The 27,930-nt window shown below is 41.5% G+C and overlaps 1 protein-coding gene across 1 annotated transcript; it reads right to left on the reverse strand.

Annotated features, from left to right (window-relative positions):
• Nucleotides 1-2,086: 2,086 nt before the first annotated feature.
• LOC117984812 (transcriptional regulator ERG homolog) lies at nucleotides 2,087-27,256 on the reverse strand. Its single transcript, XM_069500082.1, has 6 exons — nucleotides 27,126-27,256; nucleotides 22,757-22,899; nucleotides 21,900-22,035; nucleotides 4,624-4,727; nucleotides 3,023-3,169; nucleotides 2,087-2,547 (listed from the first exon to the last, which is right to left on the reverse strand). Exons 1-6 carry the CDS (start codon nucleotides 27,193-27,195, stop codon nucleotides 2,230-2,232), a joined length of 918 nt encoding a protein of 305 aa, XP_069356183.1. The 5' UTR covers nucleotides 27,196-27,256; the 3' UTR covers nucleotides 2,087-2,229.
• Between the last annotated feature and the right edge of the window lie 674 nt (nucleotides 27,257-27,930).

A 27,930-nucleotide genomic window follows, 5' to 3' on the forward strand; every position in this document is an offset into this window, starting at 1 on the left:
AGTTGTTGAAGATGAGATCAAGGAGGAAGTTACATCTTGCTGGTTTACTTTTTGGTGTGGTTAAACTGAGCAAGCCCACGTACCTAGCCGATAAACTTCATTGGGTAGGCGATGGTGAATCTGACCGTTTGCGAAGCTGTCGCCATCAACTTCGTATTCCATTCCATCGCACTGCCGCATTTAGAGGTTCATTTACGTACTCCGCCACTAAATGTTGGAATAATATCCCCCCTCCAATAAGGAATTTAAAAAGTAAATTTTCATTCAAAACTAAATTGAAAAAATTCCTTTTGGAGAAACAGGTAGAATTTCAGGATCATGTGGCGGAGTACTCCTTTTTGTAACAAGATTTAGGTTACATCATAGCCATACCTTATACATGTGCATAGATGTGTCCAATTATATATATATATATATATATATATATAAGTAAGTATAATATGTGTGAATTTGTATATATTATTAACATATAGAATAGATAGATTAGAATATAAGTACAATTGAAATAATTCCGTGGCGCCACCCGAATCAGGGTTCCTACTGAAAACCAGCGCTGTATGTTTTTGTACTTGTGCAAGACATATGGCATTTATGCTGAGTAGGGACCTTTTTTTTCGGGTTGTGCCACACATGACATGGTTTATTCCGGCGCTTCTTCTACTTGAGGTCTTTTGACTTTACTACTCAAGTATAAGAGGCGCCGGGATAACCTAACCTAATAATGGTAATGTGTGGTACAGCCTTAAAAAATAAACGTTTTTCTTTCTTTCTTTCTTTCTTTCTATGGACAGACGGACAAATAGACACCGAAGTGATATTATAAGGGTCCCTTTTCTCCTTTTGAGGTACGGAACCCTAAAAACTAGATATACAAGATGCTGAAAAAGTTGCGGTCATCATCTAGGTATTAATATTAAAAGTTAATAATTAGGTACTTATAATACAATGCGATAGAACTAAAGTTTTCAATGGTAGGTAAGTTATATCATATTAGAAGGGTTACAGGTTACCTACATAACATTAGGAGTTAGGAGCCTAAAAAATAAATGCTTAATATTCTTAATTACATTTCTACTACCTATAGTCTAGGTAGTATAGGACAACAAATGATATTATGATTAATCTAACTATGATTTAGGTCTAATTTTATTTCCTAACTAGCTTATGCTTGCGACTTCGTCCGCGTGGACTACAAAATTTCAAACCCCTATTTAACCCCCTTAGGAGTTGAATTTTCAAAAATCCTTTCTTAGCGGATGCCTACGTCATAATAGCTATCTGCATGCCAAATTTCAGCCCGATCCGTCCAGTAGTTTGAGCTGTGCGTTGATAGATCAGTCAGTCAGTCAGTCAGTCAGTCAGTCAGTCAGTCAGTCAGTCAGTCAGTCAGTCACCTTCTCCTTATATATATATAGAAGAAGATAGATTTTATTATTATTATAACACTTTTGGACTTTACAAAAACTTCCTTTTATGGAATACGTCGGGCCAAAAAATTCTTGTAACAAGACCAATCTTGCCAAACACTAAAACAGATATTTTAGTACCTACTAAATATAAGGATGCTTGAATAAATCATCAGAAGCTACTCACAGTTAATTCAATCTTTTTTGGACCCTTCGGCCTTAATCACTGTACTAAAATGATTCACTGAAAAACCCACAATAAGTCACCGAAGTTCCGGCTGTGTTTCAAAAAACTGTGCAGAAAAAAGTTACATTTGTACCTAAGTAACTGTTTTAAGCTGAATTGGTCACTGAATCACTCTAGTTATAGTACTTAGTAGACATTATCCAGTCATGTGACTGATGAATACCGAAAACTGTACCTATAGAATTCGTTTAGGTAAGTAAGTATAATAACTACTTTTCAACACAAATAAAATAATATTAGATAGGTGTAAGTATAAGTAGGTAAGTATACTTAATTGTGAATTACGTGTCAAATTAACTAACACTAGCTTATGTTTTTAATTGGTTTTCTAAAAAAGTTTTTTTGATTTTTCGTAATATTTCTTACATTCGCAATAATAAAATTCAGTATAACAATCTCATAATTTCTATAAACTAACACACAGTTGAATGAAAAATAATTTTACAAAAACTATTACTAATCGCCACAAGTGTGAACCGCACCGGTCAGTGTTCCGTGTCACTGTAGGGGCGGGCGGTGATGTGGGGCGGGCGGCGTAGCTGCGTTGGGGTGCGGGTGGGTGGTAGATGTGTGCGGTTATTGCGCGTGTGCGGAGGATGCGTGCGGCTGTTGCGCGTGTGCGGAGGATGTGTGCGGTTGGTGTGGAGATGATGAGGATGTGTGCAGTTGGTGTGTAGATGTGGAGGAAGTGTGTGGTTGTTGCGGTTGTAATGCATGTGTGGAGGGTGTGTGGGGTTGCACGTGTGTGGAGGACGCATGCGGTTGCGGCTGGTGTGCGGGCGGGTGCGGGCGCGGCGCGTAGTGCCAGTAGGGCGGCGCGTCGGGCGCCTGCGCCTGGCTGGCCGCCGCGAGCCCCGCCCAGCTGAAGCGGTACGCGTACCGCGTGCCGTGCACCTGAACACACACTCATTATTTACGACACTTAGGTAATCATAATCATAAATCGCGGTGCTAGCCTGGTTCAGCTCAGTCTACGACACCGTCGTAATATCGCCTCTCTCTCGGTCTTCTATCGGCCTACATATTTCGGAGAGTGTGCTCGGGCCACAATCTTGTTCCTCCTTCACGTCTTCTGTCACAGAACAGCAAGAAATCGTGAGCTTTGGCCTCCTTATGTGACCGACATCCAATCTACTCGCATGAAACGTTTTACCGAACCGCTGAGGTTTGGAACGCCCTTCCAGCGTGGCGTCCGTTTTCTTTGACACGTATAACTTAAGTAAATATTATCTTCGAGGCAAGAGTGAATAAGCATCTTCTAGACAAGCGCGCTCCAACTTAGACCTCATCATTGCTTTCTTTAAGGCATGATTGTCGTTAAGCTCAAGCCTTTCTTGTAATAAAGAAACAGTACCTATATAATACATACCTTGCTCATGATATTCTTGTCGTAGTAGTAGCGCAGCGCTCGCGACAGCTTGTCGTAGTTCATATTGGGCTTCTGCTTGCGTCGGCCCCAGCGCCGCGCCACCTCGTCGGGGTCCGACAGCCGGAACTCGCCCTCGGCAGGGTTACCCTGAACCACCAAATAGGTATTATTAACCTTATTTCAAAGACGATAGAATGACAAAGGCACTATATGCGGGCACGAGGTCTGCCTCTGCATGCTGCGTGCCACCGGCAAGGTAACCCGTGAAAACTGCCCCGAGTGTGAAAGGAGTACACGCCCAACCACGCAGTTTTTAGTGCAGCAAGTTCGTATATGCAAGAAACGAAGCATGCGGTGACGGAAAATCCCTCACAAGAAGTCACCTGGTGCCACAGATGATTTACAGTGTAGTGGGTTGGGACAAGGATGATAAAATGCTGCAAACTATTATGGGGAACAGTCAAGGATGAATGGCCCAGGAAAGCTAAATGAAGACCCTTTCCTGTTGTCTTGCACATCGCAGTTCCGGGAAGAGCGACCAGAGAAGGCAGGACTCGGAAGGTTTTAGTACGTTACCTACGTACTAAAACCTTCCGAGTCCTGCCAAGAGCGACTCAGTAAAGTTGTATGTCAAAAGGTTGATATGCACGAGGATTGCCTCCTATAGAGAAACATAACTAACCTTCTGCCCACCACATTATTATCTCCAGAAATCCGTCACCATTATGAGATTTGATTAATGAAATGGGAAAATTGATGACCTCAAGAAGGAAGCGGGTGGGTTAGGAGGGGCATGTTGCCCTCGGCCTCTGTTCAACAGTGGCTGCATGGAAACTGATGGATTGGATTGGATTACAGATGCTCATTGACCATGTGCCAAGAAGGTGAGTAATCGACCTTGTTTTTAGGATTCCGTAGCCAAATGGCAAAAACGGAACCCTTATAGATTCGTCATGTCAGTCTGTCTGTCTGTCCGTCCGTATATCACAGCCACTTTTTTCCGAAACTATAAGAACTAAGTATACTGTTGAAACTTGGTAAGTAGATGTATTCTGTGAACCGCATTAAGATTTTCACATAAAAATAGAAAAAAATCAATAAATTTTGGGGTTCCCCATACTTAGAACTGAAATTCAAAATTTTTTTTCATCAAACCCATACGTGTGGGGTATCTATGGATAGGTCTTCAAAAATGATATTGAGGTTTCTAATAGAATTTTTTCTAAACTGAATAGTTTGCGCGAGAGACACTTCCAAATCCAAAGTGGTAAAATGTGTCCCCCCCCCCCTGTAACTTCTAATAAGAGAATGATAAAACTAAAAAAAATATACAATGTACATTGCAAATGCAAACTTCCACCGAAAATTGGTTTGAACGAGATCTAGTAAGTAGTTTTAGATTTATCGTGCAAAATGTCGATAAAATACGGTTGTAGTACGGAACCCTCAGTGCGCGAGTCTGATTCGCACTTGGCCGGTTTTTTTAAATAAAAATGGCGAGCAGGCGGGTCACCTGATGTTAAGTGGTTACCGCAATGCAGTACGTAAGAAGGAGGTCTGTGTCTGTGGGAAGCTGACAGGAAACACTGTTGACTACTCACCACCCACTCGATGCCGGGCGCCCGGGCCGCCAGCTCTTCCAGCAGGAACTGCCACAGCTGCACCTGCCCGCCGCCGCTGCGGGAGCTCAGAGGCGTGAACGGCTCTACAAGAAAAACAATCATTAGCTAAGCTTTTACCTACTACTAATTTTCCTGAATGTCGGTGCGAAGTTTTAAAGTTTACGAGCAGACCAGTCACAACCGGAAGTTTACGAGCAGACCAGTCACAACCGGAAGTTTACGAGCAGACCAGTCACAACCGGAAGTTTACGAGCAGACCAGTCACAACCGGAAGTTTACGAGCAGACCAGTCACAACCGGAAGTTTACGAGCAGACCAGTCACAACCGGAAGTTTACGAGCAGACCAGTCACAACCGGAAGTTTACGAGCAGACCAGTCACAACCGGAAGTTTACGAGCAGACCAGTCACAACCGGAAGATAGTTCATAGAACTTAGGTAATGCTTGACTTAAATTAATAACCGTGAAATAATCCGTGGGCGGGCGGAGGGCCTAGAGGACAGATTTTTTTTCGTGAAGAAAATTTATCATGCATACCGGATGGAGAAGCAGTCACGGTGGTTTTGTCGGACTCCTATACTGATTAAAAACCTCACGGCGGAGCATAGGGGATCGCGGCGACTCCTCGCTACTCTGCCAGGATGTCCGCCGAAGTAGACCCACCATCAACCACGTTAGAGGCGTGCAGGAACCACAGCACGACCACGCCAATCAATTTAAGCACCATATAACTGTGAGCACCGGACCCTGGCAATAGAGGATAGCTACCGTATCGTACATTTGAATATACTCAACTAGCGACCCGCCCCGGCTTCGCCTGGGTGCAGCGTAGATACCAATGTTGTGTCAGATGTGAGACTCGTGTGGTGTCAGTGAGGAGATTGTAGGCGCCGCGGCACCGCCCGCCTCCGTCTCGTTTTGCTACGCGTTAATCTTACGATATTTCATATCATTTTAATTTTGTGATATCTCGTAAGATATTATTCTAAATTAAATGATGTAAAGAGCAATTTTGGTCTAAATTGAATATTACAGATGATCAACTATTTTATTTTGATGAGAATTAATAGTATGTCAGTAAAAACACCCTCGAAAGTACTTAAGGCTTTGTTTCAGATCACATTTGAAAATCATAAAATCGAGTATTGTGAGCCAACCTTCAAAGATAGATGTAGGTTAAGAGAAACAATTTCACCATACATTGTTTTCGTGTAACTTTGACCATTTAGGCAGCGCACGCCTCGGAAACTTTCAAATGAGAGGATTTTTTCCGACCTAATTCACATTATTTCAATTTCCCTGGGGATCTCTAATTTTTTGAGAATTAAACTATACCTACAAACCTTCCTCTTGAATCACTCTATCTATTACTGAAAACCGCATTAAAATCCGTTGCGTAGTTTAAAAGATCTACGCGTTCATACATACATATAGACGCGGGAAGCGACTTTATTTTATACTATGTAAGTAGAGAAGAGATAACTAACCGTGGTACAACTGCTGGATCCGGCGATGCTCGCTCGCGCTCAGCCACAACATTGCTTTTTGTCACATTTTAAACATTAATAGCTACTTAATATTATTTGAAACAAAAAGTTCATCAACATTATTAAGATTTCATAGATAATGTAAATTGAGATTTTTCGGAGCTTTGATTTTGTGATGTTTTTATTCGCTGATTGCAATCGTGGTGGTGAGTGACAATTCAATCTGGGATGAAAACGGGCTAACTTAGAAGAGATATTACGATTGTTTTTTAATAAAATCTGTTTCTACTCCGGTGGCGTTAGGCGTACCAGAACGCTGAAACGCTTAGCGGTAAAAACGTCGCCCACCACCAGACTAGACTACACCAGAGACATCTTAGGAATCAGTCATTTCTAAACAAGTCCTGCCGGAATTCGAACCCGGAAACTCCTATCGCACTCGGCAGTCGTAGAAAATAAAGTTTGTTGTTTCATTTACATTATTTGTCTAGGTCATTACTTATTAGTTACATGACTGCCCAAAACTAAGGAGTGAAAAGTTTGCAGGGGCCATGTACGTGTGTATGTCAGTTTCTTTATTCCACTATAGCTCTGACTTGGTCGTAGCAGTATCATTAGAACCCATACATCATCCCGAGTGACGCTGCCTATTTATTGAAAAAAAAAAATCGTGCAACGATCGTGTTTTAATAATTTTTTGATTATTATACAAATAAAAGAAATTACTATTGGTTAACATAATTATTAAAATAGGTACATAGGTACTTAAATCAGACTCCAAATTATCACTTATTTAGGTTTAATTTACATGTTTAAGTTATAAACACTTTTTAATTGAAAGTGAAACACTGAGGTTTATAAGTTAGTTTGACGCGACGGTTGGGCGTCCGGATGCGCCACCGGAAGCGACTGAGTGTCGGAAACGGCTGAAGCCCCGCCCGCCCGCCCTAGCTGCGGATCAAGGGCGAGACGGCGCCACGGTATACAGAGAGGCACAGTAGTCCGACGTCTTTCATCTCGTGCTAAATGAAGACCTGCCGGGCGATTGTCTAAAACCTGCATCAATCATTATTACAATCTCAATTGTTCTTATTGGCTGAATTTGTGCGATTCTTGTTGCAACAATGCATTGTGGCCAATAGTGAGCGAGCATTAACCAATCAGAGATGATTGCTATCGTGACATTGTAGCTGTCAAACAACCGCGGTAGGGCCACAGGACGACTCTTCAACATAATATTATAGGGCCCTAACTACGTAGGCCAGTTCGGGCCGCACCTTCGTCCTGCACAAACCGTACGATAGCTCTGTCTGGACGGCTTTGTCGAACCTCTGTATGCATCTCAGCTAATATCGTGACAGAGCAGTGCGTGGCGCCCGCTGGGGGAGCCTTCATAATGTACTACAAGTGCCAAGTACTTGAGCAATGGACGGGATTAGAAGGGCAACATAGTTTACTTCACCAAGACAATTATTCAGTAGAACAAGTTATGCTTGTATTTCTATTTTCTTACAGTAGGTAGCTATTATGTGATATACATCATTGTAGTACGTACCTATTCATTTTAGTTGACGAAAATAACTGAAACTATTAAAAATACTCAAATAGTCATGTTTCTGTCACCAAAACTACATAATAATTATGATTCATACCTACTCATTAGACCATTTTAATTAACGTTCTTATCAGTACAAATCACAAGCTAGTCTTAGAATCGGTCTAGAATCACACGCTAGATGACTTTGTTGTCTAATAGAACCTCTTTACCTACTTAATATTTTCATGGTTCATATAGGTATGTAGGTATGTGCCTACCTTCCACCCAGTAGCGTGCACAGGGTTTGAAGCCAGGGTAGGCACTAGTTAAAAAGAAGCCTGTTTACTGGCTGGTAATAATGAAATATATGCATTGAGCTTTACAACTGGGATAAGCAGTGCATTTATGCCTCTATGACCTGCACGCCACTGCTTCCACCTATGTATGTGAGTTTTTAATTCACCATGATTAATGTTTGAAAAGATTCGGAAGTATGAGGTACCTATAGTTACCGTTGGAAATTACAATGCTCAGGTACATGATTTCTAATTTCTCACCGAATTCCGGATTTCCGAGTGACTACAACTTTAAAAAAAAGATTCCGACGAATTGAGAACCTCCTGCTTTTTTTGAAGTTGGTTAAAAAAACAACATGGCAGAGCAATCATGTTCACTTACTAAGTAAGTACCTACCTATATAGTACGCGGCCGAAAGTGATGTACTTCGGCCTTTAGAATGACATTTCGGCTTTGTAGAGGGTTGTCTCCGTCACTCATACCTATAAGTAGGTACTTATGACGTTTTGTCGGTCTCAACGACAAAGACATAAATTTGCTATCTCTTTCTAAAGGTCGATGTACATTACTTTCGGCCGCGTACTGTAGGCACCTAAGTACTCGTTTCTAACATTTTTGTGAATTATGGTTTCTGTTTAGAGTTTAAATTCATCTTTTGCAAAACCAGTCAGGTACCTTTGATTTGATATTTCTAAGGATATCCCTTCTAGTCTAGGCTCCCAGGGGGTAGATTATATTTGTTAGGGTTGGTTATACCCAAGGACTTGATATGAATTAATTGTATTTAACACTGATCCACAAGGATTTATTCGTTTCCATTAGCTACAAAAGTTTTTAATAAAGTTTCCCTCCGTCAAAGCCCCCGCCGCCGCCGCGCCGCATGCCGCATGCATAATGCATGCCGGGCTCGGAGCAATGTGGGTTTGCCGTAGTGTGACCCCGGGGCGCGGCGGACACCCCGGGGTCAGGTCGCATAGATATTGCAATGATACGGGATTCCTTTTATCCCGATTCAATTATCTTTTTTATCTAGGTAGGTTCACGATTTGTCTAGGTATGTGACATCTGGGAGCCTTATTATATCAAGATAAGTATGTCACTAAGCACAGGTCTCCTGTTACAATGAGAAGAGCTTAATTATTAGGTATATAGTCCACCTCACTGGCCAAGTGCGGAATAGCAGACTTTAGGTACACACCTCTGAGAACATGGATAACCTTCAGGCATACCTACAGGTTTTCCCACGATGTTTTCCTTCACCGTTATGCAAGTGATACTTATTATAATGGGGTGCGTCATGCGTGCCCGGTATCGAACCCCCGACCCTCCCGAATAGGTGGCCTCTGAACCGCCATCACCGCCTAGCTAATAGCTAGGTAATTACTTCCATACCTACTACCTACCTAGTACCTAGACCTACCGCAGACAAAAGCTAAATCTGACAATTTTTTTGCAAATGGTTAATTTATCAAAAATTGTGTTGAGTGTTCCGGTTTCGTCAGTTTAAAGTTATTAAGCCGATTATACTAATTGATTATATAAGAAGTAGCGAAAAGAGCGTGGGTTCGAGTCCGGGCGAGGCACTAGGCAGGGCAGGCTAATGGCGGCGCAAGGTCGCTATCAATTACCGCAGCCGCCGCGACGCTTCTTGGAAACTGCGGTGAAACCGGCGTGTGGCCCGAGTCACAAGGAACAGAGACATTTTATGATTTTTTTTATAGAGAGTGAGCAAACGAGCAGGCGCGGGCGGGTCACCTGGTGTTAAGTGATTACCACCGCCCATGAACATTTGCAGCACCAAAGGAACCGCCGAAGCGTTGCCGGCCTTTTAGGAATTTGTTGGTCCGCCCCTTGAATAACCCCATGTTGTAAGTAATCTAAAGGGAACACCGCCGAAGGGAGTTGATTCCACAGTTTGCATGTGCGTGGAAAAAAGGATCTGGCACAAAGGGTAGTCGAAGTGTCTGTGGTGCTCCAGGCTTTCCAACGAGCCGGTTAGTTTGGGATCGTCCACAAGTCGAACAGCCCGCCTTTGGATCCGATCGAATGGAAGGAGTTGGTACTGGGTTGCTCGGTGCTCCAGCCCAAAGGTAAGAGCAGTACCTACTCCATGTGTGGGCGAATTTGCGCTTTATAGAGAAGGAGCCTGTGCTCGGGCGTGAAGTACCGCTTTGCTTTGTTGAGCACCCCAAGCTTTTTGATACCGAACCAGTGGTATTGAGGCATTCCGAACCAGTGGTAAATTAAAACTACCTGACTATTCATAAGCACTTTTAAAAAGTTTACATGAATAAAAAAAACATTCTATTCTATTCTATTTGAAAAGAGTAACTGCTGACTAACTTGCCAGCTCTTCTCAGTAGAATCTACATTCCAACCGGTGGTAGAGTCACAGATGTAGCTTAGCAGACACTAGTTGTCCTACTTAGGTACTTAGGTACATGAATTTTTTGGGGTTTTCCTGACGAACATTCGACTCGATGTCACTATCATGCCAGTGACGATGAAGATAGAGGTGAGATTTCTAAGTCTTCGGAACGCTAAATCGCTAGGCGGCACTTCTTTGCTGGAATGGTGGTAACTAGCAGCGACCGAAGCAAGCTGATCAAGGCATCAGAACAGACTTGGGCCAATCAAGAAATTATAAATTGCCAAATTGACATAACCGAATTGAACGCAGGACCATATACACTCAGACTGAGAGCACAGGATGCGTTTCCGGTGCGTTGCGGCATGCGGATGCCACACGGGCATTGCTGCGTTGTCGCTCCGGCAGAAAGTATGGCGTTGCACCGCACCACCCCTGCCCGCCTCGTCTCTCTGCTCCCAACTCCGGTGCGCGAGCGGTGCGATGCCGCACGACGTCGTAACGCATCGTGTGCGCAACTCTTACCGAAAGATGACGACTTTCCTACTTGGCGCCAAGGAAGGCAGGCGCTCTTTGACACCATTTTCAAATGAATTTTTTACCTTTTAGTTCATTTCTTTGGCAGGGCAGCCATGTTTTATTATTTTAAAGTAGGACTTGTTTTAGTAATCGCCCTGCCATCTCTCACTTATATCTTGCGCCACACCAAGAGTCTCTGGGAGGTACGGAGGCGGAGCGTCGTGGAGGAGTGTCCTCGCTCTCGGGCCCTCTCGCTCCGCCCGCTCCGCCCCCTCCGCCCCCTCCGCCCCCGGGGCCCACTCCACTCCGAGTAGGACAGACACTCCACGCCGATGAGTTGGCTGAGATACGGTGGCGGTGGGAATGAGACTGACGACGGAACAGCTCTACGTGGATTTTTCACAATTTTTTTTAAGAATTTCCAAAAAGGCCAAAAGTGTACACCATCCCGCCGGCGCCGGCCGGTCGACAGCAGTTCGAACTTTGAACTTTAGTCTCAACGTAAGCCTGCCTAACCTAGGTACCAACTTTTCAAATTATAAAAAAAACAAGTGCGAGTTCGACTCGTACACGAAGGGTTCCGTACCATCGTACAAACACTTAGATATTCTTTTTTTTTTGTAAATTTTCATGTCAGTCATTTTGAATTTCTTATTATTTGTTGTTATATACAATAACTATATAGGCATAGAAATACACATTCTGTGAAAACTTCGACTCTCTAACTATGACGGTTCACGAGATACAGCCCGCTGACAGACAGACGGATGGACGGACGGACAGGGAAGTCGTCGGGTCTCGTATAGGCACCCTTCGGCTACGGAACCATTTCTCATTTCTCTCTCTTCATTACCTATGTGAGCAATAAGATACCTAGGTATATAGGTATTCATCGACAAGTTCCTGCCTAGTTTCAAGTCCTGAAAAAAGCGCGGCTCGCACTGGGTCCGCATTCCGCATTCCGCAAGCATGTGTGACTCACGTGCCGGGAATGTGAAAGCGTTCCCACGGCACGCGCTGTTGCCACGAGATATCTCGCGGACACTCATCTATACCGGCTCGTCTCATTGCGATACAATCCTTATACCTACTTACTTAGCCGTGATAGTGATGTCCGCCTCCTACCCGGGAGGTCAGAGGTCCGATCCCGATTCCCGGGCACGCACCTCTATAACTTTTCGGAATAATATGCATTTTAAACAATTAAATAAGTAAATGTCACTTGTTTTAACGATGAAGGAAAACATCGTGAGGAAACGTGCGCGCGTGAGTATCCTCCATAATGTTCTCAAAGGTGGGTGAAGTCTGCCCATCCGCACTCGGCCAGCGTGGTAGACTAGGCCAAAATCCTTCTCATTCTGAGAGGAAACCCGTGCTCCGTAGTGAGCCGCCGCCCGATGGGTGGATCTTGATGAGGACGATGTGATCCGACTACGGGACAAACCGACACACAGGCAGCAGTTAGATAGCTCTGTTTTGGTTCAGCGGTTCATTTGTTGAGACCGACAAAACGTCACATACTTAGGTAGGTAGGCCAAGGAAACGCGGTAAGCACCTAATTAAAATGAAAGCTTTAGTAAATTGGCACGCGTCGGGGCTCAGAGCCGTGTTTATGAGGCTCCCGATGCTGCCGACCGAGTCCCGACACCATTGACTTGCTAATGCTCACCCGCTGACTCGGCGCGCTACCATTGTAAACTCGGAAAAAACTTATTCGAGTGATGAGTCGAGTCCCGCTCGACTCACAAGATACAGTGCGACAAGGCTCTCTTGACACTTGAATGACATTGACAGGGGGGCGCTGTTGGAGAACAAAGGCTTACAATATTCAAACAAGAACAAAGGGGACACATGACGGAAACGTTCGTTCCGACTTTCGCCACGCGCCAAGATAGCCTTGTAGCACTGTAAATGGAAGATTTTAAATTAGGTTAGGATGACAGTAGTTAAGACATCCGCCTCCTGTTCTGGAAGTCAGGAGGGGTTCGATCTCGGGCACGCATCTCTTCCTTTTCGGAGTTGAGTGCGTTTTAAGAAATTAAATATTACTTGCTTTAACGGCGAAGGATTTTGGAAGGAAGGATATCGTCAAAGGATGTGTGAAATCTGCTAATCGTGGTAGACTATGGCCAAACCCTTCTCATACTGAGAGGAGACGGCCGTGCTCTGTAGTGAGCCGGCTATGGGTAGATCATGATGATGATGATAGGTATTTGGTTTCCAAGCATCTTAGTTACTCTTGAGTAATATTTTCAGGGTTCATGTAAGTATGTATGTACCTACCCATAGGTATGTGAATTTCTTTATTCCAGCATAACTTCTAAATGCCTGAGCAGATTTGGATGTATGGGCCATGCAGGGGTATCGTAATTAAGCTCCTTACATCATCCCAAATGACACGGGCTAAAATTTTTTTGGGAAAAAAATTGATATAGCGGCTGAATGGCCACATTTTCAAATATTAATACTTTTAGTTTTAAGTTAGTTTTTGGCAGAGCAGTCGTATTTTTTTAATTTTTTTATTATAAACTATAACAAAATGGTAGGGGTTGTAAATGCTACAGTGTCAAAGGCGAAGCGTGCCGGCTGCCGCGGCCGCCCCGCCGACGTCGGGGGTGAACATTGCGATGTCATTATTCAAGTAAATCCTCCTCTCTTCCGCAAAATGCCAAGTGAATAATATTATCAAGTGATCTTATTGGCGGAATGATGGTGGCAAGCCTACCTACATCAATTAACAAAATCAGTAACCTTATTATAAACGCAAAAGTGCGTTTTTTTGTTGGTTTGTCCTTCAATCACGTCGCAACGGTGCAACGGATAGACGTGATTTTTTACATGGGTATAGATAAAGACCTGGAGAGTGACATAGACACTTTTTATCCCGTAAAATCAAAGAGTTCCCACGGGATTTTTATAAAACCTAATTCCACGCGGACGAAGTCGCGGGCATCAGCTAGTACATAATAATTGTAGTGCCTATTTACCTAGTTACCCACCCGTTGTTTAAATAATGATTCACTGACTACAAGCCGCGTTGTCAAAGCAATTACATACTTATTCTTATATAAACACTTGGCTACAACATTTATTTTGCAATAAGAAAACTGCATGAAAAATAATTAATTATTACGATGTTAGTAGGTATTGCGATCTTCTTCTGGTTCAGCCCAGCCACAAAATGCGAATCATTAAAATTGTTTAGGATAAATTAATAATTGTTTCTGCCCAATAACTTCGAAGGTTTGGTAGCGCCGCGTGGGAGTGGTTTCCACTCGGCGCCCAAAAGAGGGGGTGTTTTATGAATTTATTTCTTGTTTACATTCGCCTTTAACCAACTAAAAGTGTCGTTTTATTACACGCCTGCCTTTTAACAGGAAAGTCACGCTAAATGTCGGCACAATTAATTATATTAAAGCCAAAGGACGCCTAGGTCGAACGTCTCTACGACATGCTAAATTATTTTTCGACATGTTCAAATTAATGTTGGTGCTCTAGGCAATATACCTACCTACCTAGGGTTTATAGGTTTAGCAAATTATTACTAAGTCGGTCCTTATATCCAAATATAAATAAGTAAAATGAGTTACATATAAAATTAAATTGAAGCGGCGAGTTTGTAGGCGCGGGGTGATCACATCACAGGATCAAGCTTCTTACTGACATCTATCCTGATTCCTGTGTCTAGCCATGCCAAATTACACCTTTCTACACTCTAGTACCTACCTACCTATTAATAGTCTATGAGCTAAGCCACCGATGGACGGACGGACCGACAGACGGACATGTCACATGGCGATCCTATAAAAGTGCCTTGTTTACTAATAATAATCTGCATCGTTTTTAAGAGCCTTTTGCTTTTATCATACCAAATACTTAAATCCTAATGATGCTATCAGTTTTTAGATAGGTACCTATTACCTAGGTATTATAATTTATAATGTGTCTTTATAAGACCAAAGAGACCTATATATTTCGATATAACGCGAAATTATAATTAGAGTAGGTACAACATGACCAAATAATAAAATATGACTATTTTTATGACACATCGCGAAACTCTCCCACGAAGTTTTTGTCAGTCACCGCCGGCGCCAATTTTATTATATAATTCGTACACATAACAGCCTATGTGCATAAACTAAAGCTGAAGAACTCTCGTCATTAAGATCTTTTATATTAAAGTCGTAAATTGAAAATTCCATGGACGAGAAACGATGGATGTTGCGAGCAGATCTATTGAGTCAATCCGGAACTGTGATTCACAGTTCCTAGTAAATATTGAATCACTTCCGTAGTTAACTGAGATACAATATAATAACGCTTAAGAATTCTGCACACTGGTGCCTCTTGGCCCACTTTTGTCCACTGATGGGATGATGAATGGAGAACGTTTCTTGGAACGCGTGTGCAATAATTTGGACCTACCTACCTATAATTTGAGTAGCGATTGCAGTATTTATTAATTTTCCTTATGCGCTTGGAAAAAGGTTCTTTACTATAAAAGCCTTCTTAGAGTTCCGTAGTAAAACAAGGAACCCTTAATATAGCGTTTAATCTGTATGTCCATCTGTCTGTGTATAGCCATTTAAAAATCTAAATATAAGTAAGTAGGTATAAAAGGAAAAGCTGACTGACTGATCTATCAACCACAGCTCAAATTACTAAACGAATCGGGCTGAAATTTTGCGTTCAGATATACCTAGCTATTATGACGTAGATATGCGCTAAGAAAGGATTTTTGAAAATTCAATCCATACAGGAGTAAAATGTTCTCAAAGGTGTGTGATGACCGCCAAACCGCACTTGGCCTGCGTGGTGGACTATGGCCAAACCTTTTTCATTTTGAGTGGAGACCCGTGCTCAGTAGTGACTAGTGAGGCGGTAGGCTGGTGATGATGATGATGATGACCTCTAGATTATAGGTAGACCAATCTCATGAAATGAAATTCCAAAGTTAGCAACACTGTACCTACTCTGTGAATGTCCTATGTATAATATAGTAGGTACTTAAGTACTCTGTGGTGAATATTAATAAATTCACCACAATATTCTCCACATAGTAGGTACCTACCTATTAGGTATATATTCTACATAGGATATTCACAGAGCACAGTGTTGCTAACTTTCGAATTTCATTTCCGTATTTTTCATGAGATTCTGGTCTACCTATAGGTAGATATCACTAAACGATAAAATTACTATTATACTTATATTAAAAACCTAGGTACGTAAGTAGAATTAGGTAGCTACGCTATGCTTACGACATGTTTTCGAAGGTGAAAGTAGTAATAATATTACAATGTTAAGAAACATGTGAATCCGTGTCAATACTAGGCCACATCACACATGTCTCACCTGCTACTGTGAGTGATGAGGGAGGAAAACCCAGAGCATCGCACACAATTCTAGGTGACTCAAGAGCTAGGACATCGAGATTGCAAAACTCGCTCGCGGATCTAGTGTTCCTATAGGATTTAACATTGTATAAAAAATTTGTCGGATTTATTACTCGCTATGTCTTGGAATATCTGAATCATTATCTCTATTAGAGCATTCCGAAACAGTGGTACAGTAAACGGCCGAAACTAATGTATATCGACCTTTAGTAAGAGATAGCAGATTTGTAGAGCGCTTTCCCTGTCGTTGGGACCGACAATGCGTCATATAGGTATGAGTGACATAGAAATTGTATGGGGACCAGTTAAGGGACCAGTAGTGCCGTGACAGGACTGTGACAGCTGGTGACAGCACTGTTGCGGCAGCGCTGCTGCGTGCAGCGTGCTTCGGAATCATACCTTTATGTATTTTATTTTCTCTGTGACTAATGAAGGTAATTATTGTACAACAAGGCAATTATTATCAGCATTTATACAATGAGAAGATTGATTCGTTTTTGTGCAACTTCGTTTGCGACATTGTGGGTAAGAATGGCCTTAGATTTCGGACTAAATGTAATTTTCTCTAAAACGTGATGATTGATGAAGAAGCGTGTGTTAGTGACGCAGCAGGAATGTCAGCAATGCTGTCGTGAGGCCGCGTGCTGATGATGCTCAACACATTTTTGGCGACCGCCACCACGCGCCACAGTTACCTACTCACGAACTTTTGTGATTCATTGAATAATTGGCAGTTTATTTCAATGTTAATTCTGTGCCGAATTGTTGGAATAGCTCGGAGAGCGTTGGTCGTAGAACGCGAACTTTTTTCGTATGTGAATTCTTCGATGTTTTGTTTTATCTCAAGCCGGAACCGAAATATTAAGTAGAAAGAGTTCCTAATTGGACACTGAATCAAACTAATCTAGAGTCTATTTAATTTATTTTAGTTTTAATTTAATGTTGTTTTTTTTTTAGATTTAAGTTTATTAATAGTTTATTTGTTAACCGTTTAAGTATATTTGAGTTTTGACAAAAAATACTTTAAAAATTTAAAATATTAATACAATTTCACGATCGCAATCACCTCTGACTGGATGACGCTCGCTCATCTAGAGTATTAAGATATTTTGTTTCTGGCAGCAATTTTTTTTTAGCTGGACGATGCATGATGGAGAGATTTAGAAGTCAAATACTATTTCGATATAATGTGCCTTTTGGCGTGGACAGCTTGGCTGGGGCTCTTTAGTCTTTTTGGGATATTTCAAAAAGAGTCGACTGCGAGGACCCAAGAGCTTGGGCAAAGAATTAAGTAATTTGGCCATCCAAATGGACAATGCTGCCAGCATCAGCATCTTGGGTACGATGCCTCGCTGCGATGGTCTCGATGAAGTTTTAGATTTAATTTTAATTTATCTCACTTTTTATCCCATTTTTAGTTTTAATTTAGATTAATTTAAATAATTCTTATGTTTGTTTAGTCTCTATATATTAGGTAAATACCTATTAAATTTATTTTTTAAAATTTTTACTTTGATAATCGAGTTCACAGAAAGATCTTTGTGTTTGTACTCTATACCTAAGAGGAATGCTACCAGTCGGGTTGTATAGAACTCGCGACCTGCCTCTAAGGAATGCGCTGTTTTTTACTTTTATCGAGTAGGACTTTCCTGATTCATGCCCATTCTACTTTATATAAACATAGGAGCAGGATAATTATTGGTAGTAAGAAGGCTATAATAATACTAAACTTAATTTCTACGGTGAAGATTCCAGTCAAGAGTCAAGAGTCGAGAGAGTCGAGTCACGTTGGTAATGAATTTATTACGTACCTACCAGTTTTATATACTGGTAACAAATACAAAAAGAACCAGAAAGAGTTTCGTAGAGCCTCTACGGTAGAGCCTTCTAAGAAAATAAAAATAATCTTGAACTATTATTTTAAACTAGCTTATGCTCGCGACTTCGTCCGCGTGGACTACATAAATTTCAAATCCCTATATCACCCCCTTAGGGGTAGAATTTTCAAAAATCCTTGCTTAGTGGATGCCTACGTCATATTAATAGCTATCTGAATGCAACTTTCAGCCCGATATTATATTCGTATACTTATAGGCTGTGAAAGAAATCCACGATTTTTTACTACTTTTATAGGTTGAACAATTTGAACCCGTTCTTGCATTGTATAGGAATTTCGGTGGATTTGGGGAAACGAGCGATATCTTGTAATAGATCGAGCAGAAATGAACATTGCCATCGCTACCAGAGGGGGACGCTCCTCTGAGACCGGCCACTGATAAATTATGATGTTATCAAATGTTCATGATTACAATTGAATAAAAGATTTGGACCGGTCGTTAGATTATCTTTAGGTACTTACCTACACGTTTCCCGGGATAAAAATAGAGACCCATATTACTTAAGTATACCTACTTACCTATAGTAGCTACTAGCTAGTAGGTAACTAATGCCTTTCTCTAGACCTTAGGATGGATAGTATCGGGGAACTGTGTCTGTCAAAATCAGTTCAGCGATTGAACCGTGATTAGGGAAAGAGACAGACTCTTTAAAAAAATTAGCACTAGGTGCCTACTGCCTATATTGAGCTGATACTGTAGGTACGTATAAATAGGAAAATCATGATCACAGATGAGGGAACTTATCTGTGATCATGATCAATCAATCACCGGCCCACTACTGAGCACAGGCTCGAATGAGAAGAGCGCTACGTGCGGATCGGCAGCACAATAGTATTATGTACCTACTCAGTAAAAAAAAACCATTAAATCATAAAAATTGGATAATAATACAGCGCCTATTATTGAATAAAAATTCGCTGAATTCGAAATAAATGATTTCACAAAACTCTTGAAATAACCGTTAAACAACGCCATCTCTCGGCTGCGCGTAGCGACTCTGTAGTTGGCGCCAAAACTCATGAATGGAACTATGAGTCATGGCGGCCGCGCTCCATTCACTAGCGCGGCCGGTGTGCGGTGGATTTCGCGCTGACTCAGTACATTTTCTTCGAAATTTCATACAATATAATCATACATAACAAGCGCCGAGTGTATCTCATGTGCTTCTATAATGACTGTAGACTAATTATAAAGTAATGATTATTATCATCTAGGTACTTACTCTTTTTAGTCCTACCATAGGTAGGAAGCAAGCTTATTTTTAGGGTTCCGTACCTCAAAAGGAAGAACGGAACCCTTATAGGATCACTTTGTTGTCTGTCTGTCTGTCTGTCAAGAAACCTACAGGGTACTTTCTTGTAAGGTCTAAATCTTCTGAGGATGCTCCCTTGTCGACTGTCGAGGCGAAACGTGCGTCGAGTGTGTTTTAGGATTTGTGTGTTTAAATCATACAGATTCGACCTGTTTCAGCGGATTACAGCAAATTAAACTATTGGTTCAGTGTAAAATAATGCTTTCCAAACCAGTGTGGTAGAGTCTTGATTTATCATAAGTGGCACAAAGTCATGCTGTTCTATATGAACTAAATAAGTAGGTATATAAATAAAATCATTTTAAACTCATTTCAATCGATCGAACCCACAGGTTATGATAACATTCATCATCATGATCAACTATCGCATCGCTGGCTCACTACTCAGCATTGGACTTTTCCCAGAATGAGGAGAGTTTGGCCCCAGTTTGGCCATAGTTCACCACGCTGTTGGCCAAATGCAGATTGGCAGACTTAGCATACCCTTGGAGAACTCTGAGGCATGCATCTCAATATGTTTTCTTCACCGTTAAAGCAAGTGATATTTTATTGCTTAAAACGCACATAGCTCCGAAAAGTTAAAGGGGTCAAACCCGGAACCCCCGAGCAGGAGGTCGACGTCTTATCCACTAGGCTATCACCGCTCTAAAGTGGGGTAAAAAGAGGGAAAGACCCTTTAATATAAACGTAAACGTGTTTGCCTATCTACTATGTTTTATCGTTTCTGTAGGCTCACGAGGCGAGGCATCGTTGCCACAATGTTGCGGCTGTAATCTCTTTGATTGATTATATTTTATCAATCAGTGTTTTGCATTTACCAAGGCAGTCTAAAAAAAATTACAAACGGGAAAGACCCCCGCAAGAATTATCTACGTTTTATCTAAAATGTATCAAGTGTCCCAATTTTACCTCTGCTAATCTCATCTGATTATCATTTATCTAATACTTAGACAAGAGTAAGTATAGACCGTACTTACATCAAAAATTTGCCGTTTTTTAACGAAAACATACCTACATATTTTTAAAATAAGTACCTAGGTAACTATAGGTCCGAACCGTTCGAGTTAGTCCGCTTTGAAATGCATCTATAGTGTTGCCAGTTTTAGCAACCAAAAGCTCTAGACTATTATCTAGAGCTTTATGGTTTCCAAAATAGCTGGGCAGTAGACTTTTTTGGGGAAATTACTCGAGGAGATGAACTTTATTTTCGATTCTCACTTTTTATATTCATGAGTCCTACTCTAATTATTGTTTTCATCATCGAGCGTAGCCGCTTTAGTCCACCTGTTGGCTGTTAGGTCAAAGATTGAAGTAGCGAGCTTAGATCTTTACTTACGCACGGCATTTGAACAAGGAGAACATAATATTTTATAGACGAGGGAGGGCGAGAGGACAATTTGTGGAAAAGGTCTTATCCTCTATTTGTATAGGATATGGTAACTGATAATCGAAGGAAAGTCGCCATGTGGATGTTACCCAAGAAGACGTTGGAGGGACCAGGAGGAAGCACTTGACTCTGACTTCTACCTACTGTGCTTATCACAGGCTCCGTTGCAAAAATATTATCAACTAGCTGATTCCTGCGACTTCGTCCGCGTGGATTTACGTTTTTCAAAATACCGCGGGAACTCTTTGATTTTTCGGGATTGTTGTCGTTGCTTGGTACCTACAATATGAATTCACTATGAACACTTCCTGAATCTTGATAACCCAGGCGGGCAGTAACCCTGCAGCATTAGGATTAAGGAGTTGAATCCAGAATTTTTTATGTGACCACAACGTAAACTTTTTTTGTTGATTTAAAAAAAAAATTGCAAATCGGTCCAGAAACCTCGAAAAAATCGATGTAGAAAAAAGAACCACCTCCTTTTTGACAGTCGGTTAAAAACCGATGACCTTGAAATATTTACGGAACAATCTTTAAAATATCCCCTTTCTAACAAAAAAAGAATGAATGAAATCGGACTACGCGTTAATGAATTACAACTCAGTATACATTTTAACTTTCGTCCCCTCTCCTACGGGAACCATGCTGAATTTCGGGATAAAAAGTATCCTATATTCTTCCTCATAGTATGACCTCAAATCGTACCAAGTTTCATTGGAATCCATTCAGTAGTTTCAGCGTGATGCGCGGCCGTGATACAGACAGACAGACAGACAGACAGACAGACAGACAGACAGATAGACAGACAGACAGACAGACAGACAAAAATGAAAAAAATTACAGTTTTGGGTTCAGTATCGATTAAAGAGTGCCCTCGAAAAAAAATTTTTAAAATATCTTCAATGTACAGAATTTGACCTGTTACAGTTTTATTATAAGTATTGATTGATGATTGATGATGATGATTGATAGAGTGCTATCAGAAAGGAATCACGATCCTCATAAGGAAGGAGGAATATCTAGAACCGTATAATATGATACGTGTACTCACGTGTTTCAGCAGTGGGGGAGGTGTCGCGCATGTGCTCCGGCAGCGGCGGCGGCGGCGCGCGGCCCGTGGCCGCCGCGTGCGCGTGCTGCAGGTACGCGTGGAAGATGCGCGCCGCCTGCTCGTGCCCGTCGCACACCTACCACACGAATGAAACATCCATACTAAGTGTAGTACGCGACAGGTCGAGACAGCAATCGGGGTATGAGGCGGGGGACGTCCCGCACACCCACACGTCACCCGCACTTGCCAGCACCGAGTAGCGCGGGGACTGTGCGGGTGCGTTCCCTCCCCGATTGCAATCTCGACCTAATGCGGACTTATATCTAACTAGCTTATGATCGCGACTTCGTCCGCGTAGTCTACACAAATTTCACCCCTTTAAGGGTTGAGTTTTCAAAAATCGTTTCTTAGCGGATACCTACGTCATAATAGCTATCTGCATGCCAAATTTCAGCCCGATCCGTCCAGTAGTTTGAGCTGTGCGTTGATAGATCAGTCAATCAGTCAGTCAGTCAGTCAGTCAGTCAGTCAGTCAGTCAGTCAGTCAGTCAGTCAGTCAGTCAGTCAGTCAGTCAGTCGGTCGGTCAGTCGGTTAGTCAGTCAGTCACTTTTTCCTTTTATATATTTAGATTAGACTTATATATCGGTTATATGTAATCCACATTTGCTAGCATAGTTTGAAGAGCAGATAGTACCGTACCAATGGGATGGCGTCTGGCGACCTCGCACTGGAAAGCACACTGTTAGCACTTAGCTGACGCCCACGGTGGACAGACGACTTCGAGTTGCAGGGAGTCGCAGGCAGCGCAACACTGCTGTGCAGATGTCGGTGCTATAGGTTGTAGATGATAACTAACTTGTAGCCAGTTGGCCTCTGTGAGGTGCAGCAGCGCTCGGCCGCAGTCGGGCAGCAGGTGGCGGCGCGGCGCGGGCACGCTGAACGTGCGCGACACCCAGCGCACGCACCGCAGCACGTCTGCACGCTGCCATTGCTCTGGATCTGCACATATAAATAACCTCATCAAATAGAACGCCCCTCCTGCATCAGTTTTCTCAGCATTTTGATAATGGTTACCATCAATAGGTATCTTCTGGACAAGCGCGCTCCATCTTGGGCTGCATCATGACTTGCCAGCAAGGGAAAGTTTGCAGCCAAGCGCTAGTCTATAAATTTAAATAATTTTTTTTTACAAAAAAAATAAAAACCGACTTCAGTACACAGACACTAAAAATTAAAAAATAATTTAATTTATTACCGAATATATTATGTATATACAAGAATTAATAAATTTCCATAATAATACTTTTTGGTGCCGGTGCCAATTAGCTTTAGCTGCGCAAATCGTCTAGACTTTATATTTTTATGAGACTCCACAATGGCACCTCATTGGCAAATCCGGTTTTGGAGTTCAGTACCTTGCAGCATCAGGATTGAAGAGTTGGGTTCCGAAGTATAATATTTATTTATTGTCAAGCTGTGATAGCCTAGTGGTTAGGAGTTAGGACGTCCGCCTCCTAATCGAAGGTCGGAGATTCAAACCCGGGCACGCATCTCTAACTTTATGTGCGTTTTAAGTTATTACTTAAATAAAACATCGTGAGGAAACCTGCATGCCTGAGGGTTCTCCATAAAGTTCTCAAAGGTGTGTAACTACCAATCCGCTCAGTAGTGAGCCGGCGATGGGTTGATCATGATGCTAATGATGATGATTTATTTTTATTGAGGTACCTACCTATGTATATCCATTGATAGAGAGTTAAGTACTAAGCTTACCAGTCACCAAGAGCTTGCCTTAGATACATTTTGAGTAGATCATGTTTTTGGCGAAAATATCCAAATAAAACCAGTTTAAAATGGAAATAATCTATTACTTAGGAAAGATTTGACGATAAAGTAAAGGTAAGAAGTTGTGATAGTGCGAAGTGCAGTTTTCAAGAGTGGTTGTTGGCACTGATACGGGATACCACCATCTCCAAATATCAGAACAGAAACTGCTGGATGCTTGGTGTTCTATTTGTATGTTGTATAGAAGCAGGCGTTACTTTGCGGAAATCCATGATATACATGATATACATGATATACATGCAGGAAAAGCCAGCCACCACGCAAGCAATACACACCACCAACCAGGAGATGTAGACCTTGCAATCCAAAACAATTGTAAGATCTACATCTCTTGAGGATGCTCCAGTGTCGGGGCAAAACGTGCGTCGATTGTGTTTTGAGATTTGTGTGGTGGTGCGTATTGCTTGCTTTTTCTGCACGTTTAGCAGCGGGAGGGCGGGCGGTGCGGTATACCGCATGCTCCATGTTACACCACACTTTGATCTGTTTCAGCGGATTATAGCAAATTAAGCTTTTGGTTCATTATATAGCTTGGTGTTCTTCCACTGACCACTGTTCGTTATTCCAGATAAAATCTACCTCGTAACAAGGAAATTGTGGAACCATCGGCAAGGTACCTATTGGCAGATCCACGCGTGCCGCAGATTGGTAATCACTTCTGACCATTTATTAGGTAGGTATGTCCTAAGCCGTCCTCTTTCTGAGAGGATATTCTGCTAAGCAGTGGACCGACGAAGTAATATAATAATCTTGATTGATTTCTTGAAATTGAAACCTAGGACTTTGATTTTCTTCCGAAGGAAGTAATCGATCGCTGTGCCATCTTTAAATCAGTGAAATGACTGTTCGCTGCTATCGTTGATCGCTCAGTATCGATGCTGCCGATCCCAAAATCCCCTCCTCAATACTGATAAAATGTTGTAAATTATTGTTTTAATTATCACCTAGAACAATGATGCGGGTTGTTTTTAAGAGTTAAGTATGTCAAATTTTTGGCTTTGTAAGTGAATGGAAATGTATGATTTATTTAAAAAATATCAACGCACAGCTCAAACTACTAGACCGTTCGGGCTGAAACTTGACATATACAGATAGCGATATATTTGATTATGACGTAGCCATCCGATAAGAAAGGATTATTGGTTTGAAATAGGAGTTTGAAATTTGTGTAGTCCCGGACGAAGATCGCAAGCATAAGCTAGTTGTTTGATAAGCACCTATTATAGTCCTTATCTCTTTTCTGGAAGCTCATAAGTTAGCTTTGTCGGTAGGGCGCCATCACGCAGATCACTATAAGTAGCTGCACCTACCCAACTAACGCTGCGGGGAAGCTTTCCACCACCAGATTGGAAACTTTCATGACTAGAGACTTTTTTATGTTTATTTTTAGCCGGGGCTTTATCACTTCGCGATTATGTCGCTCCCATAAACAAATTAACTTATAATAAAACTTAATCACTAATTAAAGTTGGAGAGCCGCTTGGAGAGGGTCTTTGTCTATATTGATTATATTCTTATCTACTCGATAGAAAAAAACTTCTGACTGACTGACTGATCTATCAAAGCACAGCCTAAGCTAAGCTGCTGGGGAAACTTGAAATTTTTATAGGTTCATTATAGAAACTAGAAAGGAGTTTTAGAAATTCCTCAGTCGAAAACCATTTTTCAAGTTTGGTAGATATTTATCCATGAAAATTGGTATTAAGTATAGGCTCTCGGTTAAAAAAAAATGTTGTTTGATTTGAAATTTTTTCATGAACCTAGGTTGGTAGGTACAGTTCCGACGGAGAAAAATTGCTCAACATTTCATCATAATAGATTCAATCTGTATCAGATGATTGTAATAAAATAAGATTGTATTCTCATTAACCATGGTCCATGAGTCTAACAAGAGATTAATTTATTGATATTTTTAATTAAATATTATTTTTGCTCACATCCCTCAACCAATGTTACTTCTACGGCTAGTCATTGATTATATTATACTCTTTGCGGCTAGTATTAGGTACATCTTGATTATTATTTTTGATTATTTTATAGGTACCTACTTACTATTCTTCCTTTTACCAACATTTTTTTTTATTTGACGCGATTTTCAAACAATTTTATATATTTTTTGCATAGACAGGTAGGTATAGGTAGTCGGCATGGATTCCTAAGTAACTAGGTAGGTATGTAATTTTTTTTACAGTAGACATAAAAATTGTCTACATTTTAGTATATTTAGTATAAGTAAAAGCCTCCTGATAAGAATTAAGTACAAACAGACTTAACATTTCAGAAGAGATTCTAAAGTAGGCCTACTTTAAAAAGATAGTAAGTATTTTTAGTTGCTATTGGTCTAGTTCATTGATGTTGGAATCCCCCTCTATTCTAGGGTCTAGTTGATAGACCCATCAAGTAACAGTTCGTTTCAAAGTCAAAGCCATTAGTTTGTTCAAAATATGTATTTTTGTACACTTTTGATTGTCAATTATTGAATGAGTAAGACAATTTCATGTATCATCATCATCAGCCTGTGGACGTCCACTGTTGGACATGGGCCTTCCCTAAAGGGCGCCACCACACCCGGTCCTCAGCCTTCCTCATCCAGCCACTTCCCGCCAGCCTCTTTATATCGTCGGTCCATCGTGCTGGAGGATAATTTCATGTATGGTGATAATTAATTAAGTAAGTTAACGCAAAACAGAAGTTACGAGGGTTACAAACGCGCCGTGGTCTCAGAAGAGCCCACAACAAACCACAACCTCAACCGGGTAGATATTCTTTTTATGACAACCATTTCTCAATATTTATCACTAGCTTTCATATAAAACTTATAGGATTTCCGATTTTTGAATAAGTTTGCGTTTTAGAAAAACTTTGAACTTGTTTTAATTTCATTAAAATTAATTAGATTACAATTAAGATTTTTAACAGAATAATTGTATGATTTTTCGGGTTCCGTACTTCAAAAGGAAAAACGAAACCTTTAAATACGATCACTTTGTTGTCTGTCCGTCAAGAAACGTAGAGCGTAATTCCTATTGACCTAAAATCATGAAATTTTGCTGGAAGGTAGGTAGGTCTTATAGCAGACATGCGGGGAAAAATCTAAAAATCGTGAATTGTGGTTATACATCACAAGAAAAAAATTAAAATGTGTTCATGACCAAATATTGCTATTTTCAACTTTCAAAGTAAGATTACTATAGCAGATGAGGTATCATAATATGAAAGTGCTTTACTTGTAAGACATTCTAAAACAGATTTTATTTATTTTTAGGCATAATAGTTTTTGATTTATCATGCAAAATGTCGATAAAATACGATTGTAGTACGGAACGCTCGGTGCGCGAGTTTTTTTTAAATCCAAAGTAATGTTTATAATCAGCATTTACCGGCGGGTACAGTTTCGTCCCCGGAGGAGTCGGCGCTGGAGTCGCCGCACGGAGGGAAGCCGGGCTCCATGCAGGCATGTCGGGGGGCCAGGGTAGCTGCCAGGCTGACTGCACAACACAACACCGCACCACACCGCACCACACTACACCACGACACGTATCGCCGGCTAGCTGACCTCGACAGGAGGTACACAGCACAAGGTATTGCTAGCTAAATGAGCTGGCGGCTATAGGCGGGCGCGCGGCATTTCGCGTGCTTTTATTTGGCCGCTGGTGTCGTCACGGGTGACGTAGCACTCGTCAGCGCGGTGGCCGATGACGACGCGCTTGAGGAAAACGCATTCTGGGAAGCTGCGCCCGCGACCGCACGCCGACTTCTGATCTGATCTGAGTCTTATTGTTGGAGACTATTAATAATCAGCTGTTTGCTTGTTAATTGGAATTGTCTTGTTGAATACACTGAGCGGTGATAGCTTAGTGGCCTCGTATTCGGAGGGTCGGGGGTTCGATCCCGACGCACCTTTACTTTTCGGAGTTAAGTAATGTGCGTTTTTTAATCAATAAAGTATCACTTGCTTTTTAACGGTGAAGGAAACCTGCATGATAGTTGAAATTGACGTATTTAGCATAAAAAGTAGTACCTACCTATAAGTATGTGCCACTCACCCACTCACTCATGTGAGGTACACTCATGCAATAAGAACCGGCCAAGTGCGAGTCAGGCTCGCGCAATGAGGGTTCCGTCGTATTTTTTCGACATTTTGCACGATAATTCAAAAACTATGATGCATAAAAATAAATGAAA

This window comes from Maniola hyperantus, chromosome 8 (assembly GCF_902806685.2).
Source record: "Maniola hyperantus chromosome 8, iAphHyp1.2, whole genome shotgun sequence".
Lineage (NCBI taxonomy): Eukaryota > Metazoa > Arthropoda > Insecta > Lepidoptera > Nymphalidae > Maniola > Maniola hyperantus.

Coding starts and splice junctions, on each gene's coding strand:
- LOC117984812 (XM_069500082.1), bottom strand. CDS start 27,195: ATGGAGCCCGGCTTCCCTCCGTGCGGCGACTCCAGCGCCGACTCCTCC. Junction 22,900..27,125: donor GGACGAAACTGTACCCGCCG/GTAAATGCTGAT, acceptor TTATATGTGCAG/ATCCAGAGCAATGGCAGCGT. Junction 2,548..3,022: donor ACAAGAATATCATGAGCAAG/GTATGTATTATA, acceptor GTGTGTGTTCAG/GTGCACGGCACGCGGTACGC.